General features: G+C 40.3%; 1 protein-coding gene across 3 annotated transcripts in view; it reads right to left on the bottom strand.

Annotated features, from left to right (window-relative positions):
• Positions 1-24035, bottom strand: part of Ros1 (ROS proto-oncogene 1, receptor tyrosine kinase) — a 124509-nt gene that overhangs the window by 39255 nt on the left and 61219 nt on the right. For 2 of the 3 annotated variants that reach the window (XM_055599397.1, XM_055599395.1), the window contains 7 exons: positions 23513-23692; positions 13010-13209; positions 11404-11548; positions 10454-10686; positions 10188-10364; positions 3459-3627; positions 2035-2152 (listed from right to left, as the gene is read on the bottom strand). In XM_055599397.1, the coding sequence (XP_055455372.1) occupies positions 2035-2152; positions 3459-3627; positions 10188-10364; positions 10454-10686; positions 11404-11548; positions 13010-13209; positions 23513-23692 (1222 nt within the window). The remainder of the gene's footprint in view (positions 1-2034; positions 2153-3458; positions 3628-10187; positions 10365-10453; positions 10687-11403; positions 11549-13009; positions 13210-23512; positions 23693-24035) is intronic. The other variant, XM_055599396.1, reaches the window with a different exon arrangement.

Here is a 24035-nt window from a genome sequence, read left to right as displayed (position 1 = left end):
TAGTAGAGTTCACCGAGTTTCATTGACTCTTCACAACCCAAAGAGAAAGACATCATTCTGCCCATTTCACAGGTTAAGAAAACTTAACCTTCAGAAAAAGCAAACCGGTGAGGATCCAAACATGGAAAAAATAACATTCCCCTACACTTGAATCTAAGCCTGCTCTACCTGTGCATGTGACCTTGACAGGAAATAAGGTCATGGCACCTGACATGTTAACATGAAAACATACTAGATAAAGGCCTGTCCTAGACCAATGCCTTTACAAAAAGGGAAAGGTGAGTCCAGATAAACAAAAGAGAGTGTGAGTGTGTGATGCTAGAGATATGTGTATAAGTCAAACAACACCAAGGGTGTCAGACCCAGTCCAAGAAGCTAAGACGAGGTGACAAAGGAGTCTTCCTAATGTCAGTGTGTGTGTGTGCATGTGTGTGCGTGTGTGTGTGTGTGTGTGTGTGTGTGTGTGTGTGTGTGTGTGTTTGGAGACAGGGTTTCTCTGTGTAGCTCTGGCTTTATGGATCTTAATCTGTAGACCAGACTGGCCTCAAACTCAGAGATCCACCTGGCCTTGCCTCCTCAGTGCCGGGACTGAAGGTATGCACTACCAACCACCCATCAAGGTGTCAGATTTTCAACCAGATAAACTATAAGAGGAAATTTCTGTGACTTTCAATTACCAAATTCATATGCTTTCCCCTTTCCCCACTACTCTAAAAGCAAGAGGATCACAAGTTCACACCATAACCAGGCTATAGAACAAATTCAGGGGCAGTCTGGATAACTTAGTGTGGCCTGATCAAAAGAAGTTAAAGGGTAGCTTACAGATAACTCAGTGGTAGACCTCTTGATGAGCATGCTCTAGGTTTAGTCTCCAGCACTGGGTCGGGGACAAGAGTTAAAAAAGAAGAGAGTCCAACTAGAGATCCTTTCTCAAGATATGACAAACATGTGACAACATTTCCTCCTGTCCTATAATGTCGATATTATAGTAAAAAGGTGGAGACTCAGGGCAAGGATACAAAAGCTACTTAGGTGAAATTACATCTTTAAGGTCTTTCTGAGGAGAATACACTAAGGAGTCCCAGCAAGGATAAAGCTGTGGACTGGATGATAGACACTGTTATAGTCACAGGCCACCAAGATAGTTCTACTAAGAACATATTTCACTGTGTATGAGAAACAGTGACAAAATATTTTGTGAAGGTTTCAACTGAAAATGTAGCCAAGAGAATTTTCTAATGCAAGTGGGAAATTTTCTGAGGTTCTGGGGATGCCTGAGTAAAGACGAAACAAAAATAGATCCAAAGCTCAAGTTGCCAGGACTATAATTATGGAAGTGACTTGTGTCCTTGGAGCCTCTTAAAAGATGGCTTCATAGTCCCGTGAGGGGAGTGTCTTTGGAATTTGGATTTCTCCCCTTGAGCTGGCATGAGGTCATTCTTTCTGGGCCAGTTCCCTTACTGAGCTCTGCAAACTGGCTTGGTTTGAGGGTACACATGCTTCTCAGCTGCTGGGTTTAGGCTACCTCACATTCTCGGTCTCTGGAAACACATCTGTTAACCTCAAACAGATAGACAGCCCAAATACCTATTGACTTCATATCATTTCTGCTCTCTCCCTTGTTTCAGATTCTGGAAAAATCTATATATCTAGCTTTCTGCAATTCTCACCTAAGAGCATTCAACTTTCCTAAAACAAATTATCAGAAGTTTACATGCATTCATTGCCTGACACCAAACATCAGCTTGGCTTCTTAACCAGAGTGGATATTAAGTAAGTATCGGCTGCATGAACTCAGAGGAAATTGGTTTCTGTGATGTTTGAATGAGAAGCTGCAGATGTCTGAGAGTGATGTGGTATGTTTTATGATTAGAATGTCAAGTATGACTTTGAAAAATGAGCAAAGACATGCAAAAACCTTTAAAAATTCATCTTTCTATATAAATGTACTTTGACAAAATTATCACTTTTGACCACCTTGTAATTAACTGTAATTAGCTCTTTGTGGTACATACAGCATTGGATGATACGTACCTGATCTCAAGGATATAGTACATCAGTCTGCTTCCATTATCTTCAGCTTTCTCCCACTGGATTGAATTTTTACTCCCTTCTAGTAATTTCGGAGTGCCTGGTTTGCTTGGGACTCCAGCTTTGTGGGGGTAAAGAGAGAATTGGCTGACATGTTAGAAGTAGAAAATATCTGTCATTGGTTATCTTTCTCTGAGATATGTCGAAGAAGATAAATGTTTTAAAGAAACATTCTGATAAAAAAAATGCTGTATGTGTGTATGAGTGTGTGTGTGTGTGTGTGTGTGTGTGTGTGTGTGTGTGGTGTGTATATACATGTGCTTACATATGTGCAGGCCAGAGGTCAACCTAATGTTTTGGTCTTTAAGCACTGCCCACATTATTCTTTTCAGGATCTCTTTTTTTCAGCTGGACTAGCTGAGCAAGGAGCCCCAGAAATCCACCTACACAGCACTGAAATTACAAATGCTCTGCCACATCCAGGTTCTGGGGGTGGGTTCTGGAGACTGAACTCAGGTCTTATACTTACATAGCAAGTACTTTTCTGCTAGAGCTGTCTCCCCAAACCTGAAGCACAAATTTTTTAGTGAGCATCTAAAGCTTTCATTAATGATGGGTTGGCTAGTTAGTGGGATGATTAATCATATATCTTAAATTGACACAAAATAGGTGATAACTACAAGCTTAAAAAAGTCACACTTTTGGAACATTTTGTCCTCTACTCTTCCAGGACTCAACCTAGAGTTATGGTGTTCAGAATCCTAATTGAATAGACTTTCAGGGTTTGGTTTGGTTTGGCTTTTCATTTTAGCATTTGGCCTATAAAAGTTATTTTGTAAGTATTCCTTGGGCATTGAGTTATCCTCTTTCATATAGTTCTTGCTACAAAACAGAATGTAGCTAGAGAGGATAGCAGAAAACTGGAATAAGAAATGGTTTTTCCTATCTCAGGGTCCTGCAAGCCCAAGCCATTATGTTCTTGGTCCCTCCTGTAACAACTCCTAACTCTTCAATTTATTCACCTATGCTACAGATGGATGGACATAGTGATGGCTCTTTCAGGAAAACATTTGAGGGCCTATAGAGGTGACCCAGAGTCTGTTCCCAGAACCCGCATCATGAATCACAGCCATCTTATTCATCTTATTCTCCAGTTCCAGGAGATCCAATGCCCCCTTCTGCCTAACTTTGGAACCTGGTAACTGTGCCAGGTACCCAGGTGTTACACACACACACGCACACAATATATATATATATATACATATATATATATATGTATATATATATATTCAGACAAAACACCAATATACATAAACTAAAAGTAGATAAGAAAACATTTGTGCTTTTAGAATTAGAGTGTTAGAGTTGAGAGATGAGAAAAGATCAGAGATGTTTGCTTTGCTTGAGGGGAGGACGCTAATACCCACCTTTTGTCTTGAAGCTCTCTGGAATGGAGGAGCTATTTTCTCCTGTCACATAGACCACCACCACTCGGATATTATATGGAGTGTATGGCTGTAGATCTGTGATGCTACAGACATAAACTGGACCTTGGCTGCATGTAGCTTCAACGTGGTAAAACTCATTATATTTCCACTACAAAAAGAAGGTATAACTAAGATTTTTATTCTTTTCAGAAAGTTTTGAACATAGAACTTCATTAAAACTTAAATAAATTCATTTATGTTAAAAGTAAGAACTTTTTATGGTCTTTGGTTCCAAGTATTACCCTCATCACACATAACCCTCTTGTTGTTGCTTTTTTTATGTTGGATTATGATTAGATGAATGACCCCTTTTAACCTAAGTGCAAGGCAGAACATCCCTAACCATGCACAGTGGATCATTCAGAGCCAAGACAAGGACTTCCATTCAATGGAGAAACAAGGATGAACTGAAATAAGGAAAGCCTCAATTCCAGGAATTTGTTCATTTTAAAATAATAATTTTATATGTTTCGATTCTTTGTTGATGTCCATAGACAAACCAAAACATTTGGGACTTTTCTCTAATGCTGTTTTCAAATATGTGGCAACCATGCTTCCCACACATTCCTAGGAACCATAAGTTTGCCAAAACAAAGAAGCACACAATCCCCTGCAGTGACGTAAGACATTCAAGACAGGAAAACCTTGCTTCCATTCCACTGTAGATATCTGATAGTCTTTAAGTTAAGCTCTGAGAAGCTTCTTTCTCTGTGTGTAATTACTTTTGAATTTTTTTTCTACTTAAGTCCTTAAAAACCATTACTTGAAAATGCCAAGTAATATATACACATGATCATAAATATACCTATATACATATATGAAAGACAAAGGATGATGTGGCATTTTCTCAAAAGTTCTTCATGTCTTTTCTTTGGTAGAGTTTCCTAAGAAGATCAGTTTCCATAAATAAACTTTCCTTTGCATCTCCTTTTTCATCCAGCCCTCATGAAGTTGCACCATGTCATCAGAGAGTCACTTTACATTAGTTTCTATTAAGTTAAGAATATCCTCTAGGCTAATATCCAAAATATATAAAGCACTTAAGAAGTTAAATACCAACAAACCAAGTAATCCAATTAAAAAATGGGGTACCAAGCTAAACAGATAATTCTCTGAAGAGGAATATCGAATGGCAGAGAAACACTTAAAGAAATGTTCTATATCCTTAGTCATTAGGGAGATGCAAACAATCAAAACAACCCTGAGATTTCACCTTACACCATCAGAATGGATAAGATCAAAAACTCAAGTGACAACACATGCTGGAAAGAATGTGGAGAGAGGGGAACCCTCCTCCATTGCTGGTGGAAATGTAAACTTGTACAACTGCTTTGGAAATCAATCTGGTGCTTTCTCAGAAAATTATGAATAGTGCTACCTCAAGATTCACCTATACCACTCCTAGGCACATATCCAAAACATGCTCAAATATACAAGGACATTAGCTCAACCATGTTCATAGCAGCTCTATTTGTAATAGCCAGAATATAGAAACAACCTAGATGTCCCTCAATGGAGGAATGGATACAAAAGTTGTGGTACATTTACACAATGGCATACTATTATGCCACTATTATGCCTCAGCTATTAAAAACGAGGAAATCATGAAATTTGCAGGCAAATGGTGGGAACCAGAAACGATCACCTTGCGTGAGGTAACCCAGAAGCAGAAAGACACACATGGTATGTACTCACTCATAAGTGGATATTAGCCATATAATATAGGATAAACATACTAAAAACTATAGTCCTAAAGAAGCTAAACAACAAGGAAGACCCTAGGGAAGATGCTTATTCCTCATTCAGGACAAAAGCGATAGATGTCAAAAGCAGGAGAAGACAGGGAACAGGACAGGAACCTACCATAGAGGGTCTCTGAAAGACTCTACTGATTGAGGTATCGAGGCAGAGCTGAGACCCATAGCCAAACTTGGGGTAAAATGCAGGGAATCTTGTGAAAGAAGGGGGAGATCTGGAGGGGACAGGAACTCCAAAAGGAGACCAACAAAGCCAACAAAACTGAGCCCTAGGGGCCCTGAAGAGAATGATACCCCAACCAAGGACAATGCATGGAGAGGACCTAAAACCCTGGCTCATATATAGCCCATAGACTCAGTATCCAAGTGGGGAGCAGATGCTGACTCTGACATGAACTCAGTGGCTGATTCTTTGATTACCTCCCCCTGGGGGGTACAGCCTTGCCAGGCCACAGATGAAGACAACAAAACCAGCCCTGATGAGACCTGATAGACTAGAGTCAAAGAGAAGGGGAGGAGGACCTCCCCTATCAGTGTTCTAGGGGAGGGGCATAGCGGGGAAGAGGGAGAGAGGGTGGGATTGGGAAGAGATGAGGGATACTAATTGAATAAATTGCAATAAATGATAACAATAAGAAAGAAAGAAAGAAAGAAAGAAAGAAAGAAAGAAAGAAAGAAAGAAAGAAAGAAAGAAAGAAAGAAAGAAAGAAAGAAAGAAAAGATATCCTCTATTGCAATTTAAGGAAATAGAACACCAAGTTACAAAAAAGGTGGGAATGAGAAGTGTGAGGAAATGAAACAGTAAGGAACAGAAATGTTATTCAAGGCACTGCCTGCACTAAATTCATGTTTGTGTCAATCCCACTGAGACATGATGAAATGGCTTAAGTAAAGCAGCCCATTCAATGTGCAATATGTACTCAAACTGAATGTGTGTATGTGTATAAGAGGGAGAGAAAGGTAAAGAGGGAGGGAGGGGGAAGAAGAGAGAGAAAGAATGATGATTTCCAGCTCTAAAACATTAACTAGTTAGCTCCCACCTTCTTAATGGTATGGTATATAAATTACCTTCTAGGGAACTCAACTCTCTACAACATCTAGAAATCAGCAGAGCTCCTGAAATGCAGGGGAGATGTTTACCAAGAGTACTTGCTGGAAAACTGACAGCAGATTGGCCTCTCTGCAGTAGTGAATGTTCTGGGCCGGCCACCAACTTGGCAGCTATAGTGGGCTATCCCAGAAAAATCACAGGGAGTTGGAACCTTCTACTTGTCAGAAGCTAACAAGGACAGGGGTAAAGGCTACCCCAGAAGAGACTGAATGGCTATTTGTGCAGTTTGGAAGAATGTCTACTCTATTGTATCATGTAGATCAGAACTTCAGAAACACATAGCTCCAGTAAAGAACAAAAATGAAAGAGGAAAAATACAACTTAATAGACTTCTATGAAAACAAGCCAAACTAAAATTACTTTCCCCTGATTTTAAATTGAATATGTTCTTATTAAATACACTTTTTAGATATTTTAAAAACCTGTGTAATTCAGGATATAGATGAAAAGTTAGCTTCAGGGCTGAGGGTGTAGCTAAGTTGGTAAAGTGCCTGCCTATTATACACAAAGCCCTGGGGTTGATCCCCAATAAAATAATCCAGGTGTGGTGATGCACATCTTACTGCTAGCATGTAGAAGGTGAGACAGAAAGAAGAATCAGAAGTTCAAGGTTATCGGTTATCTTCAGCTATATACAAAATTCAAGACTAGCCTAGACTATATAAGACCTTGTCTCAAAACAAATAAATAAACCCATAGCTTATATTCTTTTGTCTTTGAAAATGGTGTCAAAATAACAAATTTTGCCATAGTGTTCTTCCATTTATAAAGAAAAATATAATTAAACGGGTTATCTATCTCCCCTCACTGTTCACCCTCCAAGAGTCTCAAAATGGATTTATGGGATCATTGCCATATTATCATTAAGAGACAAAGTCAAGTTGCTCAGAAAAGATGGAGCTTCCAGCTGGAGGCATCCATCTATCCACAGTTCTAAGTCAGAGCCTTCTATTTTGCTCATGCACCTGTAGTACAGATTGTCACCTATGCAGAAAGGGTCACTTTCAGCTTCATGTTATACTAAAAAAAAAAAAAAAAAAAAGAACAGGGTTTGCTCTGCACAGTCCAGGATGGCCTCAAACTCATGATGCTCCTACCTCCTTCTTCCACGTGCTGGAATTAAAAGTGTGCATTTCTATACATCCAGTAGCTTCATGGCTTTCTATGACATGGCCCATGATGGACCTGTACTGATAAGATGGGGGGACAGTGGGAGTGTAGCAATGGTAGCACCTCCTTGAAATTATGAGGACTGGACCAGGAGGACCCTGTCTGTTTTCTTCCTAGTCTTTGAGGAATGGGACAGCTGACTCAATGACTCATGTTCCTACTGTGGACAAAACCCAAATAGGACTGTTCTACGGATGTGTCAGCCCTGGGGATCTTCTGTACCCAGCAGGTGACATAAACTGACTACAGTATCTACCTCTGTCTGTGTCTTCTCATCAAGAAAGTGAGGTACCAGCACATTATTACCCCCACGTCTTCCCCAGTCTGGGAAGCAATGCTAACATCCCCTCCCCCTGACTTTATGCTGAACTGCATTAAGCTTCCTAAGTAAGTCCCAAAGAGAACAATCCACCAATTTCTCCATGTTAGCCTTAGGTTTTTATAAGGTCACCATTTCAAATAGGTAAATCATTAAAACAGTTTCAATATTTTTTTAAAAAGCTATATACTCAAATTTTACCATTTGATGCTCTATTTTCTCAGTCTTATCCAAAAAGTACAAAATCACAAAAAAAAGTATCTTATATAGTAGAAGTTTTTAAAACCTACAAAGAGAAAAGGGACCATAAGATGGGAGGGAGAGACTTTAAGGAAACCGTCAAATTCATGTGACATGAAAGCAGAAAGGGTTGCTGTTGGAGAGAGGAAGGGGACGAGAAGACATAGATGAAGGGCAGAAGAGAGGGATGAATAAGAACAAAATGATACTGTCAACATTTTAGCACAGATGGGAAAGGAACATATGAGGTCCCTCCCCTAGCTAATGAGCTATTGATTATTAATGGCTGCTGGGGTAAAGGAGTCATTTTTCCTTAAGGGCAGAGATACAGGTAAGTTGACCAAGACCCAGTAAATAACTCTATACCATGTATACGAAAGCAACTCTTATGAAACTCAGTGGGCTACTAAAATAAACATGAAAGTAGAAGGAGGATATGTTAGGAAGGGAATTTCCAGAGGGAGAGAGGGTAAGAGCAAGGATCATCAGAGAGATGAACTCAAAATATGAAATATCCATGCATGATATTATCAAGAGAAAGTAGGAGGAAATAAGAGCGTGGAATGGGATGGATGTGATCAAAATATATAATATTCATGTACGAAATCATCAAAGAATAAATTTAAATTTTATTTTTGAAAGATGGGGGGGGGGACCACCACGGAGCAATTTCACTTTTAAAGAAATACTGAGGGCCGGAAAGATGGCTCAGGGTTAAAAGCATTGACTATTCTCCCAGAGGTCCTGAGTCCAATTCCCAGCAATCACATGTGGGCTCACAAACATGGAATGTGATTCCCTCTTCTGGTGTGCATGAAAACAGAGCACTCACATACATAAAATAAATAAATAAATAAATCTTTTCCTTAAAAAAAAAAAAAAGGAAAGAAATACTAAGACCTTGACAATAGTAATTTGTATTAAGTAACTCCAAAACAAAATGGTTTTGAACCATCTTTACAAATGAGTCCACATAAGCATGCATGTGTGTGTGTGTGTGTGTGTATGCAGACATGCACACAACTAGATAACAATAAGAAGGACAAAAGCAATTATAGAATCTTAATGATATATTCTTGATGCACCACTGTGAAAGTCAGCATAACTTCCCTTAACAGTGTACAATGAACTGACATCTTCAAAGTCAGTTGATTTAGTAAAGCATGAAGAATTTTGAATACAGAAACATTGTAAACTTTATGAATTAACAGCAAACTAGTTCAGGAATAAAGTGGCTTTATACTTTTATTTCTCTTCTGTTGTTGCACTCTACTTAAATGTTGAAAGCTCACTTCTGAACAAGGCTTTGGCTTTTTTTTGCTTGTTCATTTATGATGTTTTTCATAGAAAACACCAAATTTGTTACGGATTTTAAACCTGAAAACATACAAATAAAGTTTACGCTATTGATAACTAATTTTACATAAAATTAGTAAGCTAACTTACACAGTTTTGCATGGGTTCTTACAATGTTATGTGTGCAGGTGCTTTGCCTGAATCTATGTCACTGTACCATGTGTGCTCCTGGGGCACTTTGGAGGCCAGAAGAGAAAGTCAGATCCCCTGAGACAGTTGTGAGTAGCCATGTGGGTGCTAGGAACTAAAACGGGACCCTCTGAAATAGCAATCTGTGCTCTTGTCTCCTGAGCTACCTCCCCAGCCCCTACATGAGTCTTCTTAAAGTCGGTTTTTATTACATTTCTTTAGTGTGGGGAGGGGCAGGAGTGGAGGCACACATGTGCCAATACTTGCGTCTAGGAGCAGAGAAAAATTTGTGGAAACAGGTTCTCTCCTTCTACTTTGTAGTTCCATTGGCTCAAGTTCAAGTCCTGAGGCTTGACAATAAACACCCTTACCGTACAACCACTTTGCCATCCCTTAAGAGCAAATTGAACCTTGGACACAGCTTTGGACAGAACATTACCTGGATAATTTACTGCTTCTCGTGCCAATCTGAGCCAATGAATGTTGGCAAGCACTGTTGATTTGCACAAGAGAACATTCTAGTCATACAAAAAAATCTTTCCAGCTTATTGTACCTCATAAAATAAGGATGTGTATCAAAAATCTACCTTCTGGAGTTCGAACCAAAAGCTGGTGAGGTTAACATTAGCCGGAGCCTTCCAGTCTAACTGCAGACTGGTATTCTTTGGAACCAAGGCACAAGGTTTCTCTGGTGTATCAAACATGTTGACTGTAACAGGATGACTCTCTGTACACCACATTTCCTCTGAGTGGCAGGCCAGCACCTTTTTGTTTAAAAAAAAAAAAAGTGCTTTAGTCTTCTCAGAACACAAGCTTAAATATGGCAACTAGAAGTGCCCAAGACAGTCAATACCTTCAACACGTAGAATTGTCCACCAGACAGTTTAGTGACAAGGAGGGCAAGCCTGGCACTTGGAAATTCACCCTTTCTTAGAGGAGTCTCAGGAATCGGAGCCAAGTGTGACATAACCAGCTGATAGCGGACTGACTCCTTGGGTCCGTTTGGCCTATGTGATTCTGTCCAGAGTATGTGGAGACTGGTATCAGACAGCACAGTTGCATTGATATGACAAACTGCCCCGGGCACTGAAAATAAATAGCATGGAAGGATAAGGGACATTGCAACAGCACCGGGTGGTGGAAAGAACCAAGAGAGTCAGTTGAGGAACGCTGCTATCAGGTGAGCAGAATGAGCTACAGAGGTCCAAAGGAAAGTTGGCCACTTACAGAGTGGGAAGTGAACAGGCTGCCTGAAAGATGTTGTCTATTTTTGCCTAATGACCAAATCATTCTCTGATGCCGGCTCAGGTCTATAGCCAGTGATGAACTTTGCAATTTGAGGGAGCTTTGTGACAGTCATCAAAAACAGCAGGAAGAGATGGTTCCCACCCTTCAGATTCTCAGTCTGCTGTTTTTGAGACTGTGAAGCTATATTGCTCTAAGCCTCAGGGCACTGAGTACACTTCACATTTCATCTTGGCTTTCCAGTCTTGACACATGTGCAGAGACCTATGACTACATGGGAAGAGAGTGACACTGTGTGGCAAGAACTAAGAATGTGTTTCTTGGTCTAACTATAATTTGGTGCTTTACCTTCTAGTTACTTTGTACTTTGCTGGGATATTACCCAGTCCTGCCAAGGGTTAGAGCCAGGCTCAAGTCGCTAACGTGTTTTCCCCAGGTTGAACTTTAAGTGTTCTCACAATGATGATTGCTCAGCATTCAGATAAAAAAAAAATACAGACATGTACATCATGCGTATCAGAATTCCACACTTGAAATCCACACTGACACACAACTCACCTCCACTCTTAGTTTTTCCCTGAATCTCTCTTCCCAGATGTAAATGTTCTAAAGGATCTGAATAATAATTCTTCACAGTGACCTGAATCACATATGTTGAAAATGGCTGCAAACCTTCAATGCGGGCTATATTCTCCTGTGATTCCTGTAATTGAATTCTTAAATAAGTATTTGATTCCTGTATTTCACACAAATGACTGAAAGCAGTTATTCTGGATTGTTCCTGAGACTACTATATTAATCTAACAGACTTTATTTGTTTACTAACTCCATGAATAATTGATAAATGATTGGCAGGCAATTCTGGGCAAATGTGAAATGACTCACTTCACAGGGCACTGAGATCCAGAAGAGGGCAGTATTTCATTCTCATTGCAGCGCAATATAGGATTTAAAGTTTGCAAACTTCCATGAGTACAATAAAAGATCAAACAAACAAACAAAAAAAGATTAAGCACTCTCATAAAGAAGGTCTAGTGAAGTAAACAACATCCCTGAGGCTCAGCTCTCAATGCTGGCTGTGCTCTAGAACCATACAAGAAGGTTTCTAAACACCCTGTGCTTTGGTGCTACCCTTGGCAATTCTGACTGAGTTGTCTTGGGTAAAGCCAAGGTTGAGAATCACTGACTTTCACCCATCTTAATCAATTTTTAGACAGGAAACTATAGTAGGTCTAAAACAAAAATGTCAAGAGTCATAGCATATCTTGATCAGCGAAATGATCCAAAGAATAATGTACACTTAGAGCACAGTATCTAATGCCTAAAGCTGATAATCAATTTCCCCTCTTTGAATTACTTAAATAAAACAAGCACAAAGCAAAATATTAGACAGAGATTATTTAGTTACTCTAATGGCCAAACACCAAACAACACCAAATTGGGGTGAACAGTGGCAATTCATTTATCCAAGAAATAGCTAGATCCAGGCACAATGATATATGCCTGTAGCGCCGTGAGACCAGAGGCAAGGCATTCTGCAGCAAATTCAAGGTCAATTGGGCTATAGAGCTAGTTCTTGCCAGCTAGACTATACAGTAAGATGCTGTCTCAGAGAGACAGAGAAAACCAGGGACAATGAGTGCATTGTCTAATACATGTCTACTATCCCACACAACTAGGGAAACAAGGACAGATGACAAGCAGGTGGAGCCCCTAGATTACATCAAAGAACAAATCGGCAAAAACATATTCTGTAAATTAAATAAGTGTTATGAACGGACACATGATAGTCACATCCCCTTCTGCCTCATTCACTCCTTGGCACTTCTATTTGATGGCTTAGTCATAGGAACAAGGTTCTATCACTCTTGGGGACAATCAGGGAGGGGAACAAACTTTGTTCTCTCGGGACCCAAAAGCAATAGTTACCATGACAAGTAACTATTAACAAGTAACCATAACAACAGCTAGTGTTAATAAGTTTCCCTAATGTTTAACTTACTCCCAGGAATGAAGGCTAGAAACCAATATGCTTTGATCAGTCATTGACAGGAAAGAGCTTTAAAATAAAGAAGTTTAAAACAGCTTTGTCAGAACAGGTGGGTGAAGAGTTTACATTAAAAAAAAAAAAAGCATCTTATAAAGACAGCCACCCCAGACTTACCAGCATTCCGTGTTTCTCGTCAGAGCTATTTGCCCTATTGGCTTCCTTATAGTAAATCAGGTATGTTGGTGTGGGGCTGATAATGCCATGCCACGTGAGGTTTCTCTTGACTGAAGGTAACTTGAGTGTGAGGCTGGTGTTGGTGGCATTCAATATAATTGCTTCTACCATATCTGAAGCTAGAGTCAGATATGCTTTATCTAAAATAATAAGAATAAAGAGAAACATGTATAGAAAGAATAGCAGTTTTGTCAGGTAACAGCAAAAGTTAGAAACAAATTGGTAGAGTATACAGAACTTTTACTTGAAATGATAAATATGAAATGCTTTTGATATTGTATCCACTTTGAGAAAACAAAATGGCTTATCTCCTGACCCTGGCAGTGGCAAACCATCCTAAATCCTCCCCAGTGTCCTCCTCCTTTTCTTCTGATTCACACATGTCTGATGTTTAAAAGAGCACGCCAAGAGGAAACTCATTCTCTGAAGTTCTATTGTAGCTGGGACAATCATGATGCACAGCCTTGGTACAGTATCTTCCAAAGTGGCATTTCTCTCACTGATGATGAGGAGCAAATTTGCTGTAAGACGTCACTCCCCCTCACCTTCTCCCTGCCTAAGACGCAGCCACCATGTCACTAGGAGTAGGAGCAATCTTGTAAGAACTTACTAGAAGACACGCTGGCTAAGTTTGACGCTAGCTGACATATGCTGGCACATGCTTGCCAAGGCAAGGCTAGCAATTGGGAGGCAAAGGCACAGAGGATCAAGGGTTTGATACTAACGTCTGTGTATGACATGCTATTGCAGTCTTAAACTCACTGATGCTGTGACCACAGGCACAATATCACCACAAAATTTGACCCGTCTACACCCTGTCATTAAAGTGGGAGAGGCTCATAGGGTTCCTGCATGGATCTATCTGCAAATAATGGTTGATGAGAAAGAGACATTTTCTTTGGTGATGATTCACTGGTACAGAAGTACATGTGCTTCTATAAACGGGCTCTCATGCACACAACTGTGAATAATGGTGATGAAATCTATTAGGTTACAAAAAAAAAAAAAAGACATGAAAGTAGAAAATGAGGAACGGGGTCTGGAAAAATGGCACAGTGGGTAAGGGCACTTAATGTAAACCTGACAACTTAAATTGAATCTCCAGAACCATAGTAGAAGAAGAGAAAGAACTCCTCTCACCTCTACAAACACACCATGGTAAGCATGGCTCTGCATCCTCTCTCTCTCTCTCTCTCTCTCTCTCACACACACACACACACACACACACACACCAGTAGTTAAATAAATAAGCTTTTAAAAATTATACCAAATAGCACAAAGGGGCTAGGTGGAAGAGGAAGGATATTAGCAAGAGAGAAAGACTAAGAGAAGGAAATGGGTGGTATGATCAAAATATTTTATGTACATCTACGAACATGCCATAATGAAACCCATTGCTATGTATAATTAATATATGCTAATGAAAACATTAAAATAAAAAAGAGCTGAAGGTCAGCTTGGACTGCATAATGAGCTCAAGAGTAGCTAAGGCGTCAAAAAACAACAGAAATGAAGGAAAGATAGAAGTCAAGATGCTGATGGCATGATGTGGTACCTATGTATAACACCCACCCAGACATGTCGTACCCTGAAAGAACTGAGGGATCAGTAGCCACACAGACTACAGCAGGAATAGAAAACAGTTGTGTACTCTAGCCAAGGAGTGGCACGCTCCACTGAAGGCTTCATTTCTTCTAATGTGTGACTGTTACTGTGAGAAAACATAGACCAAAATCAACTTGTACAGTGAAAGGAGTTTATTTCAGCTTACAGCTTACAGTCCATCCTCAAGAGATGCCAAGACAGAATTCTAAAGGCAGGAGCTGAAAACAAACCCCATGAAGGAATGCTGCTTAATGGCCTGGGCCTCGTGGCTAGCTCAGTCTACTTCCTTGTATAGCCCAGGACCACCTGTTCAAGGGTGGTTCTTCCCACACTGGACTAAGTCTTTCCACACCAATCATTAATCAAGAAAATGCCCCACAGACTCGACCACAGTTCAGCCTTATGGGCACAACTCCTCAACTCCTTCTTCTCAGATGACTCTGTGTTAAGTTGGCATGAACTAACTGGCAAAATTGACCCCTTGCCAATTTGACATACAGATCCATCACTATTAACCCCTAACTTTTCCTTTCTTGTTTGTTCCCAAGATCTTACATGACTAGCACACCATAAAGTACCTTTTCTACATTTGAAAAGGTCCAAATTCCAGTATTTAAAAGTCCAAGTTTTCTTTCTTTTTAAAAAACAAAAAAAAGTCTAAAATCTCTTTTCTGTAGACTTTTATAAAAATCAAAACCAAATGCTTGCTCCAAAATGGAAGAACTGGGGCATGAAAACAATTACATCAAACAAAAATCCAGCTGCAAATCATTTCCTATATTTCAATGTCCGGCATCTAGGACTCACTCATGATTTTCTAATTCCAAAAGGCTTGAGCAGCCCCACCTCTGTGGCTCTGCCACCCATAGCACACACATAGGCTCAGGGCAGCTCCATCCTACATTTGCTGTTATCCTTGGTGGATGTCCCAGTCCTGGTATCTCCAATGTGCTGGAATCAGCACTGCAGCTAAGGCTGCACCTCCACCAGCAGCATCTCTCGGTCACATAACCAAGCCTCATCTGCTCTCCATGGCCCCTTCAACGTTTCAGTTCTCATGCCACCAAATATCAGTAACACGTGGGAAACAGACATTGCCAAATGTGATTCCCAGCTTGAGATGAAGATTTTGTCCTCTCTGGACAACAGTTTCTGGATGCTGACCCCAAGGAAATAGTTCCTGAAAGATTTCATCTTAATGGTATTGGTATCTTGTTAATCACAGCTGATTACTTAACCTGAGTTCATTAGCATCTATTATTCTAGTAAAGCAAAGGTTTCAGTCCACAGATTCTTAATTCAAGTACATCACACAAACAGCTGATAGAGTCTTTGCTTCCCTTTGAAAATTCCCAGTGGAGGCCTCCATCATCTTTACCTTTCTGCCATAATAGTACAGAGCTGATTAGTCGATGGACATTTCTAGGTTGAACCTCTAAAATGCTACCACAGTCCATTCCAAAAAAAAAAAAAAGAAAGAAAGAAAGAAAAGCATGGTTAAGTCCATCAAGTCATACCTCACTCTCTGCTGCCAGTTTTTGTATCAGTTTGCTGCTCCATTGCTGTGAAAAATACCTATCAAAACCAATCTGGAAGGAAAGGGGGTTGATTTCTGCTTTCACTTTATGGTCTGTCACCAAGGGAAGCCAGGGCAGGAACTGAAAACAGAAACCTGGAAGCAGGAACTAGAGCTGAGGCCATGGGAGAACACTGCTTACTGGTTTGCTACTCGTGACTTGATCAGCCTGCTTTTTAATACAGCCCAGGACCTCCTACCCAGGGGAGACATCATCCGTAGTGGGCTGGGCACTCTGACATCAATCATCAAGAAAATGCCCCATAAACCTGTTAATAGGCCAGTCTGAGAAAGGCAGTTTCTCAAGATTGAAGCTTCCTCTTCCCAGGTGACTCTAATATGTATCAAGTTGACGTCACCTAACCAGCACATCGTTGATGCTAAATGATATTTCTGTTATATGCAGCTGAAAATAATTTCTGATCCATTCACCTGACAAGTACTACGTAAACTGTGTTCTAAAAATACATCATTCTGCAAAGTGTTGACCACTGCCAATGTGATTTTTATCTGAAACCTAACAAGCTTACACCAGCTCCTAGGCCCATTGTCTGCTGGCGTTTATAGTGCATCTCGTGTCTACTCTTCTATCTTGTCTCTTGACTCCTCAAAGTAACACTTCACTTTGGCCACATTGCACTGTCTGTAATCTTTGCTGGGTTTCCACCTGCCTGTCCTCTTGTGCAGGCTCTCTCCACAGTCTGGAATGACCTTCCTCGGGCATCATATCGCCTGGAAAGCCCTGCCCATGCCCTAATGCAGGTGAGAGCATTACCTCTGTGTGAGCATTACCCCATCATATGCCTGCTTTCTTCCACCATGGCACTAGACACATTCGTTTTTAGTTTTTAGTTTATTTCTTATTCAACAGTACAATGTGGAGCTTCAGAACCTCAGACTTGGCGTACTCCAGAGTGCCACAAGAGAGAATGACACAGTGCCACACTAACTCCAGAGTCTATGTGAGCATAAAAATGTGCTACTTAAGCATAAAATTATGCTGCTAAGATGAGGAGACACTTTCCTACGGGAATCCGCTCCCTGGAAGTCACTGGATGTTCCCCCTGGCCATCTACGCCAAAAAGATGTACTCTGAAAACCCTGCTTTCTCAGATGAAGGATTGAATGAGCCTTTTGATTTTTCTCTATGATTCCTGGTACAGCACAACTAACTATTCAAGGAAATATATTTTTGATAGATTATTAAAAGCTTTAATAAAAATAAAAGAAAGAAAAATAATTTTAAAAGAAGTAATGAGTCAGATTTAGTATCAGAAAGCATTATAAGAATAGAAAAAGAAATAATAGGCTCCTTCTTAGGAAAAAATAGCATAAGCAAGTACAGGAGGCTTGAGCATGCCTCCCTTTAGTTTAGTGTCTTGTTTCTAAGGAAGATTATAAATCTTTAGCAAGATGGTTGGGAGGATGGTTGGCCAAGGTGTATTTAGACTTTAGTGTAGAAAAAGACTTTGACAGGTATTTAACTTGGCTCGGAGGACTATTACAGCTCCTGACTTTCCCCTTCACTAGTCAGTGATAATGAAACCATAGTTTGAGGTTTTTGTTTCTTGTTTGCATTGATCAGAAAGTTCCTAGGCCAAGATTTCTTGTGGGCACTGCTTTACGCTTAGCTGCACTTTTGAGTTAAAACATAAAATTTGTATCCTTGGTAAAAGTTTGAATGTTCTGGAAAGCATGCCAACTTTAAGGTGCTTCCTTATAATATCACTATAAAATTATTAGCCTGACTTCAGTAAAATTACAGCAGAGTCAAAGTGATCTCAGTGTCGTCTCTGTCAACTCGCCTGAAACTGTGCCTTCCTGATAGCCAAATACCCTGATTTTCCCGAGGACACAGGGAACCCAACTGGGCTGGTCTGTGGCAACACAGGTTAGCTACAGTCTTTACTAATTGGTGTTTGCAAATTATAGATGCATCCTTTGCCTCTAATAAGAAACCTAGCCGAAAGATGTCTAAGCATCAAATGTTTAATCAAGTCACTCCTCCACGTCGGTGAAAAGGTAATTCCAGTTCTTCTACAGAAACAATCATCTAGTTCACAAATATTTACGTTATCACACTACCCCCTCATGTTCCACATTTCAAATGAATGTAATCTATTATCATAATCGTAAGCTGTTGGAAAATGACACTAATGTAGAGATTCCACATATGAATCTGAAGCATAACAAAGCATGCTTGGCTAAACCTACACATTTGATTCCATTCTTCCATTTTTCTTTTTTATTATTATTTATTTTTATTTTTTATATTAATTACAGTATATTCACTTTGTATCCCAGCTGTAGCCCCCTCCCTCATTCCTTCCCAATCCCACCCTCCCTTCTTCATCTCCTCCCATGCCCCTCTCCAAGTCCACCGATAGGGGAGGTCCTCCTCCCTTCCATCTGACCCTAGCCTATCAGGTCTCATCAGGACTTGTTACATTGCTTTCCCTTGTGAGCTGGTAAGGCTGCTCCCCCTTCAGGGGGAGGTGATCAAAGAGCCAGCCACTGAGTTCCTGTCAGAGAATGTCCCTGTTCCCTTACTAGGGAACCCACTTGAACACTGAGATGTCATGGGCTACATCTGTGCAGGGGTTCTAGGTTATCTCCATGAATGTTTCTTGGTTGGGGTATCAGTCTCAGAAAAGACCCAGATATTTTGGTTCTGTTGTTCTCCTTGTGGAGCTCTGTCAACCTCCAGGTCTTTCTATTTCCCCCTTCTTTCATAAGATTTCCTGCACTCTGCCCAAAGTTTAGCTAAGAGCCTCAGCATCTGTTTTGATACCCTGCTGGGTAAAGTCTTTCAGGGCCCTCTGTGGTAGGCTCCTTGTCCTTTTCCATGTTTTCTCCCTCTTTTGATGTCCATCCCCATTTGCCTTTCTGAGTGAGGATTGATCATCTTACACAGTGTCCTCCTTCTTGCTTAGCTTCTTTGGGTATACAGATTTTAGTATGTTTATCCTATATTATATGTCAAATATCCACTTATAAGTGAGTATATACTATGTGTGTCTGTTTCTGGGATACCTCACTCAGGATGATCTTTTCTAGTTTCCACCATTTGCCTGCAAATTTCATAATTTCCTTGTTTTTAATTGCTGAGTAGTATTCCATTGTGTAAATGTACCACAATTTCTGTATCCATTCCTTAATTGAGGGACATCTGGGTTGTTTCCAGACTCTGGCTATTACAAATAAAGCTGCTATGAACATAGTTGAGCAAATGTCCTTGTTGTGTACTTGAGCATATCAAATCGAAGTGGATCAAGACCTCAACATAAAACCAGACACACTAAATCTGTTAAAAAAGAAAGTGGGGAAGAGCCTTGAACTCATTGGTACAGGAGACAACTTCCTGAACAGAACACCAACAGCACAGGCTCTAAAAGCAACAATCAATAAATGGGACCTCATGAAATTGAAAAGCTCTGTAAAGCAAAGGACACTGTCATCAAAACAAAACGACAGCCTACAGACTGGGAAAGGATCTTCGCCAACCCTAGATCTGACAGAGGGCTAATATCCAGAATATATAAAGAACTCAAGAAGTTAAAAAGCAACAAATCAAGTAATCCAATTTTAAAATGGGGTACAGAGCTAAACAGAGAATTCTCTATAGAGGAATATCAAATAGTGGAGAAACACTTAAAGAAATGCTCAGCGTCCTTAGTCATCAGGGAAATGCAAATCAAAAGGACTCTGAGATTTCAGCTTACATCCATCAGAATGGCTAAGATCAAAACTCAAGTGACAACACATGCTGGAGAGGTTGTGGAGAAAGGGGGAACCCTCCTCCATTGCTGGTGTGAATGTAAACTTGAACAACAACTTTGGAAATCAATCTGCCATTTCCACAGACAATTAGAAATAGTGCTTCCTCAAGATCCAGCTATACACTTCTTCCATTTTTCAAATCTCATAAATTTTGAAGATGCTCAATACCTTAGGAGCAAAAACTGGTAATTGCCCCAAATCTCCAGCAGATGGAGGTAAAGTTCTCTTCCCAAATGGACCTACAGCACTGTAAGGGGATGCTTCTCTCCATGCTAATGATAGCATTTTAGACTGCAGTTTCTATACTGAAAACTCGTGCTACCCTTAGGACCTCTGCTGCTACATATGTGTTGGGGCTGTTATTCAACATCAAATAGAGTGCATTTTGATTTTTTGTTCTTTGGTTTGGTTTGGTTTTTTGAGACAGGGTTTCTCTGTATAGCCTTCTCTGTATTCACTTTGTATCCCAGCTATAGCCCCACCCTCGTTCCTTCCCAATCCCATCCTTCCTCCCTCATCTCCTCCCATGCCCCTTCCTCAGTCCACTGATAGGGGAGGACTTCCTCCCCTTCCATCTGACTCTAGCCTATCAGGTCTCATCAGGACTATTTTTCATAGTCTTCCTCTGTGGCCTGATCAGGCTGCTCCCCACCCCCACCCCCTCCAGGTAGGTGATCAAAGAGCCAGCAACTGAGTTCATGTCAGAGACAGCCCCTGCTCCCCTTATTAGGGAGCCCATTTGGAGACTGAGCTACCATGGGCTACATCTGTGCAGGGGTCCAGGTTATCTCCATGAATGGTCCTTGGTTGGAGTAAGAGTCTCAGAAAAGACCCCTAGGCTCAGATTTTTTGGTTTGATTGTTCTCCTTTTGGAGCTCCAGACCCTTCCAGGTCTTTCTATCTCCCCCTTCTTTCATAAGATTTCCTGCACTCTGCCCAAAGTTTGGCTATGAGTCTCAGCATCCACTTTAATATTCTGCTGGGTAGAGTCTTTCAGAGGCCCTCTGTGGTAGGAACAGGCCTGTCCTGTTCCTTATTTTCACCTTCTTCTGATATCTATCCCATTTGCCTCTCTGAATGAAGATTGAGCATTCTTACCCAGCGTCCTCCTTCTTGCTTAGCTTCTTTAGGTGTATTTGGTTTCTTAATCAACAATATTTTCTAATGCAGTTTGGAGTTCACAGTAAAACTGCTATGAAATTGGAGAGCCCTCTCATATGTCTCAATAAATGCATAGACTCCCTTGTTACCAATAATCGTCATCAAAGCACCACCTGATTTACCATCAGAGTCTAGTGGAAAATTTTATTACCTAAAGGCTGTAGTTTACATCAGGCTTCTCTCGTGCTGTATGTTTGATGAGTTAGAAAATTTATGGGATGACTCCACTCTTACAGTCTCATACAGAGGCGTTTCACTACCTTAAACAAAATCTGCACTCCACCTAGTATCCCTTTTCCCCTCAATCCCTAGTGACCAATGATTTCATTATGGCCTGTCTATCCTAGATTGCCTCTTAGTTGGTGTGAGAAATGCTTACAGAAATTAGCTTCTGAAAGAAAGGGTTTATTTGGCTTCAACGTTACAGTCCGTTATTTGGGGAAGCCAGGACAGGAACTGAAGCAAGAGACTGAAAAATAATGCTGCTTACTGTGTTGCTTCCTCTGGCTTGCTCTCCTGCCTTCTTTATACTCCCCCATCTGTCTATGGATGGCACCGCCCACAGAGGGCTGGGCCCTCCTACATCAAATAGCAGCCAAGAAAATGCTGAGAGACAAAAAAGGAGTGAATCCAGATGGGAGACAAGAGTAAAGGGATGGGGGGGGGGGGAATCGTAATCAGAATACATTAAATGAGGAAAAAGCCTATTTTCAATAAAAGAAGAATAAATGGCCCACAGGCCAGCCTGAAGGAAATAATTCCTCCACGGAGGTTCTCTTTTACCCAAGCGACTCTAGTTTATGCCAAGTTGACAAAAACAAACCAGCACACTGTGGCTATGGTTTCTGCATTTGCAGAAGGTCATGCAGTTGGAATCACAGAAAGTGATCACCATAGGTGACTTTTTCAGTTTGGTTTCTTTTATTGCCTTCTATGCTTGTGTGTTTTCTCCACATCTTTCCACAGCTTCATCGCTCCCTTCTATTTTTGCTCCAAACATTTTACCTTTAGGTATGTGGTTCCATTGTTAGCTAACTTTTGTGTTGCGTAACAGGTTTTTTCCTACTTAATTTGTTAGGAATATTCTTCTTTCTCCCTTATATTACTTTTATCCCTCTGTCAAAGATTTCCTTGACTATATTTGTGAGGGTCTGACTCCAAGCTCTCTAGTTATAGTCTGTTTATCTGGCTGTATTTACTATCTTTCAATGTCATGGGGCCCTGATAACTATAACTTTTATAAAAAGTCTTCAGGTCAGCTCATACTTCTCAAGTTTATTCTTTTCCTTTGATACTATATTAGCTTCTCTTTTGATCTTCATATAAACATTACACTTGGCTTGTCAGTGTCCACAAGATCATTTCCTGGTTGCTGAGGAGACTGCATTGAACCGACAAATAGACCTCATATTCCTAATATAAACTATGTGAACATCTATTTCACTTTCCTTTGAGAACTCCCACCAGAATTTTGTAGACTTCACCATACAGCACTTGTACATATTTTGTTAGACTTACATACAAGTGTTTCATTTGGGGAGATGATGATATAAATAGCCTTATTTTTACTGTAAAGTTGACTTTGTTGCTGAAAAGTTAATTTTGCCGCATTCTGAAGACTTGCCAGATCACTTACTAGTTTGAGGAGATATTTTTTGCCAGCTCTTCCAGATTTGCTGTGTAAGTGATCACGTCACTTACAAATCAATGTGCTTTTTATTTTCTATACAAGTTGAAAAACAAGCAAAGTAGCTATAAAAACATATCCACACACATATAAGCACACACACAAGCATGCATAAGGAAATTCACTGTTGCTATTATTGTGAACAGTCTTACATTTAGAACAACTCAAAGAAATAATCATTCTTGTTTTCCCTCTATTACTTGCTTCTCTGACACTCCTCTTTCATTACATAGACCTGAGTTTCTGACCCAAGTCATTTTCCTTCTTTCTAAAGCACTTCTTATAATATGCCTTACAACACAGGTCTACTTAATCTATGTAATACCTAACACATGATAGTTCAACAAACACAGCACTTGACCTTGAAAGAAAGCGGAGGCTTTTTGAAGTGCTTTCGACACCACTGAAAGGCCTAAAACAGACAGAAGGGATCAAGAACAGGTGGAGATAACGGGTCCTGGGCTCCCACAGCTACTGTTGCCTACTGTAGTCAAAGCTGTGTACATTTGTGAGTCAGCATAAACAGTAGGCAGGCTTGACAGAGCATGGGGTAGAAGCCAGGGCCTAACACAGAGACCAGAGGGACAGGCAGCCTTGGAAGGAAACAAGTGTGTTGTCTGAACAACACTGTTACCTGGAAAAGGCTGCAGAGCTGAACTGTAAGCCAAGACATGCTCACTCCTGGGGGCCATCACCTGCGAGAGGATGGCCCCACTTCCCTTCTTTGCTTGATAAATCTGTGTCTGGTCCTTGCTTGTGATGATCCAATATATAAATTCCCCATCCACTGTTAAGCTATCGATTTGTTTTCCTGCTGATTCGAAACACAAAGCAAAAAAAAAAAAAAAAAAAAAAAGATAAAGAAATACACAAAATAACGTAAAAGTAGATGTCCTAAGACATCAGAGTTTTCTTCTCTAAATAATATATGAAGTTATGTTTCTGCAGTGTCTAGGCAAACTGCTGGGTTTTAAATCTTTCAATATAAAAAGGTATTTGATGCCATTTGGCTCAACAGTGTTTTCTCACTTTGTTTCTTGGCCCAGTGAAGTCAAAGTAAACACTCTCATTACCAGTTCCATTTGTATGGAACATGACCAAATAGCTAATATTAGCTGGCTACTGACCTTCCAGGGGTTCACCTGCCTCTGCTTCCT

This window comes from Psammomys obesus, unplaced genomic scaffold (genome assembly GCF_907164565.1).
Source record: "Psammomys obesus unplaced genomic scaffold, mPsaObe1.curated_primary_1811, whole genome shotgun sequence".
Lineage (NCBI taxonomy): Eukaryota > Metazoa > Chordata > Mammalia > Rodentia > Muridae > Psammomys > Psammomys obesus.
Note: the sequence above shows the minus strand (reverse complement) of the source record. Positions and strands in the feature narration are given on the sequence as shown.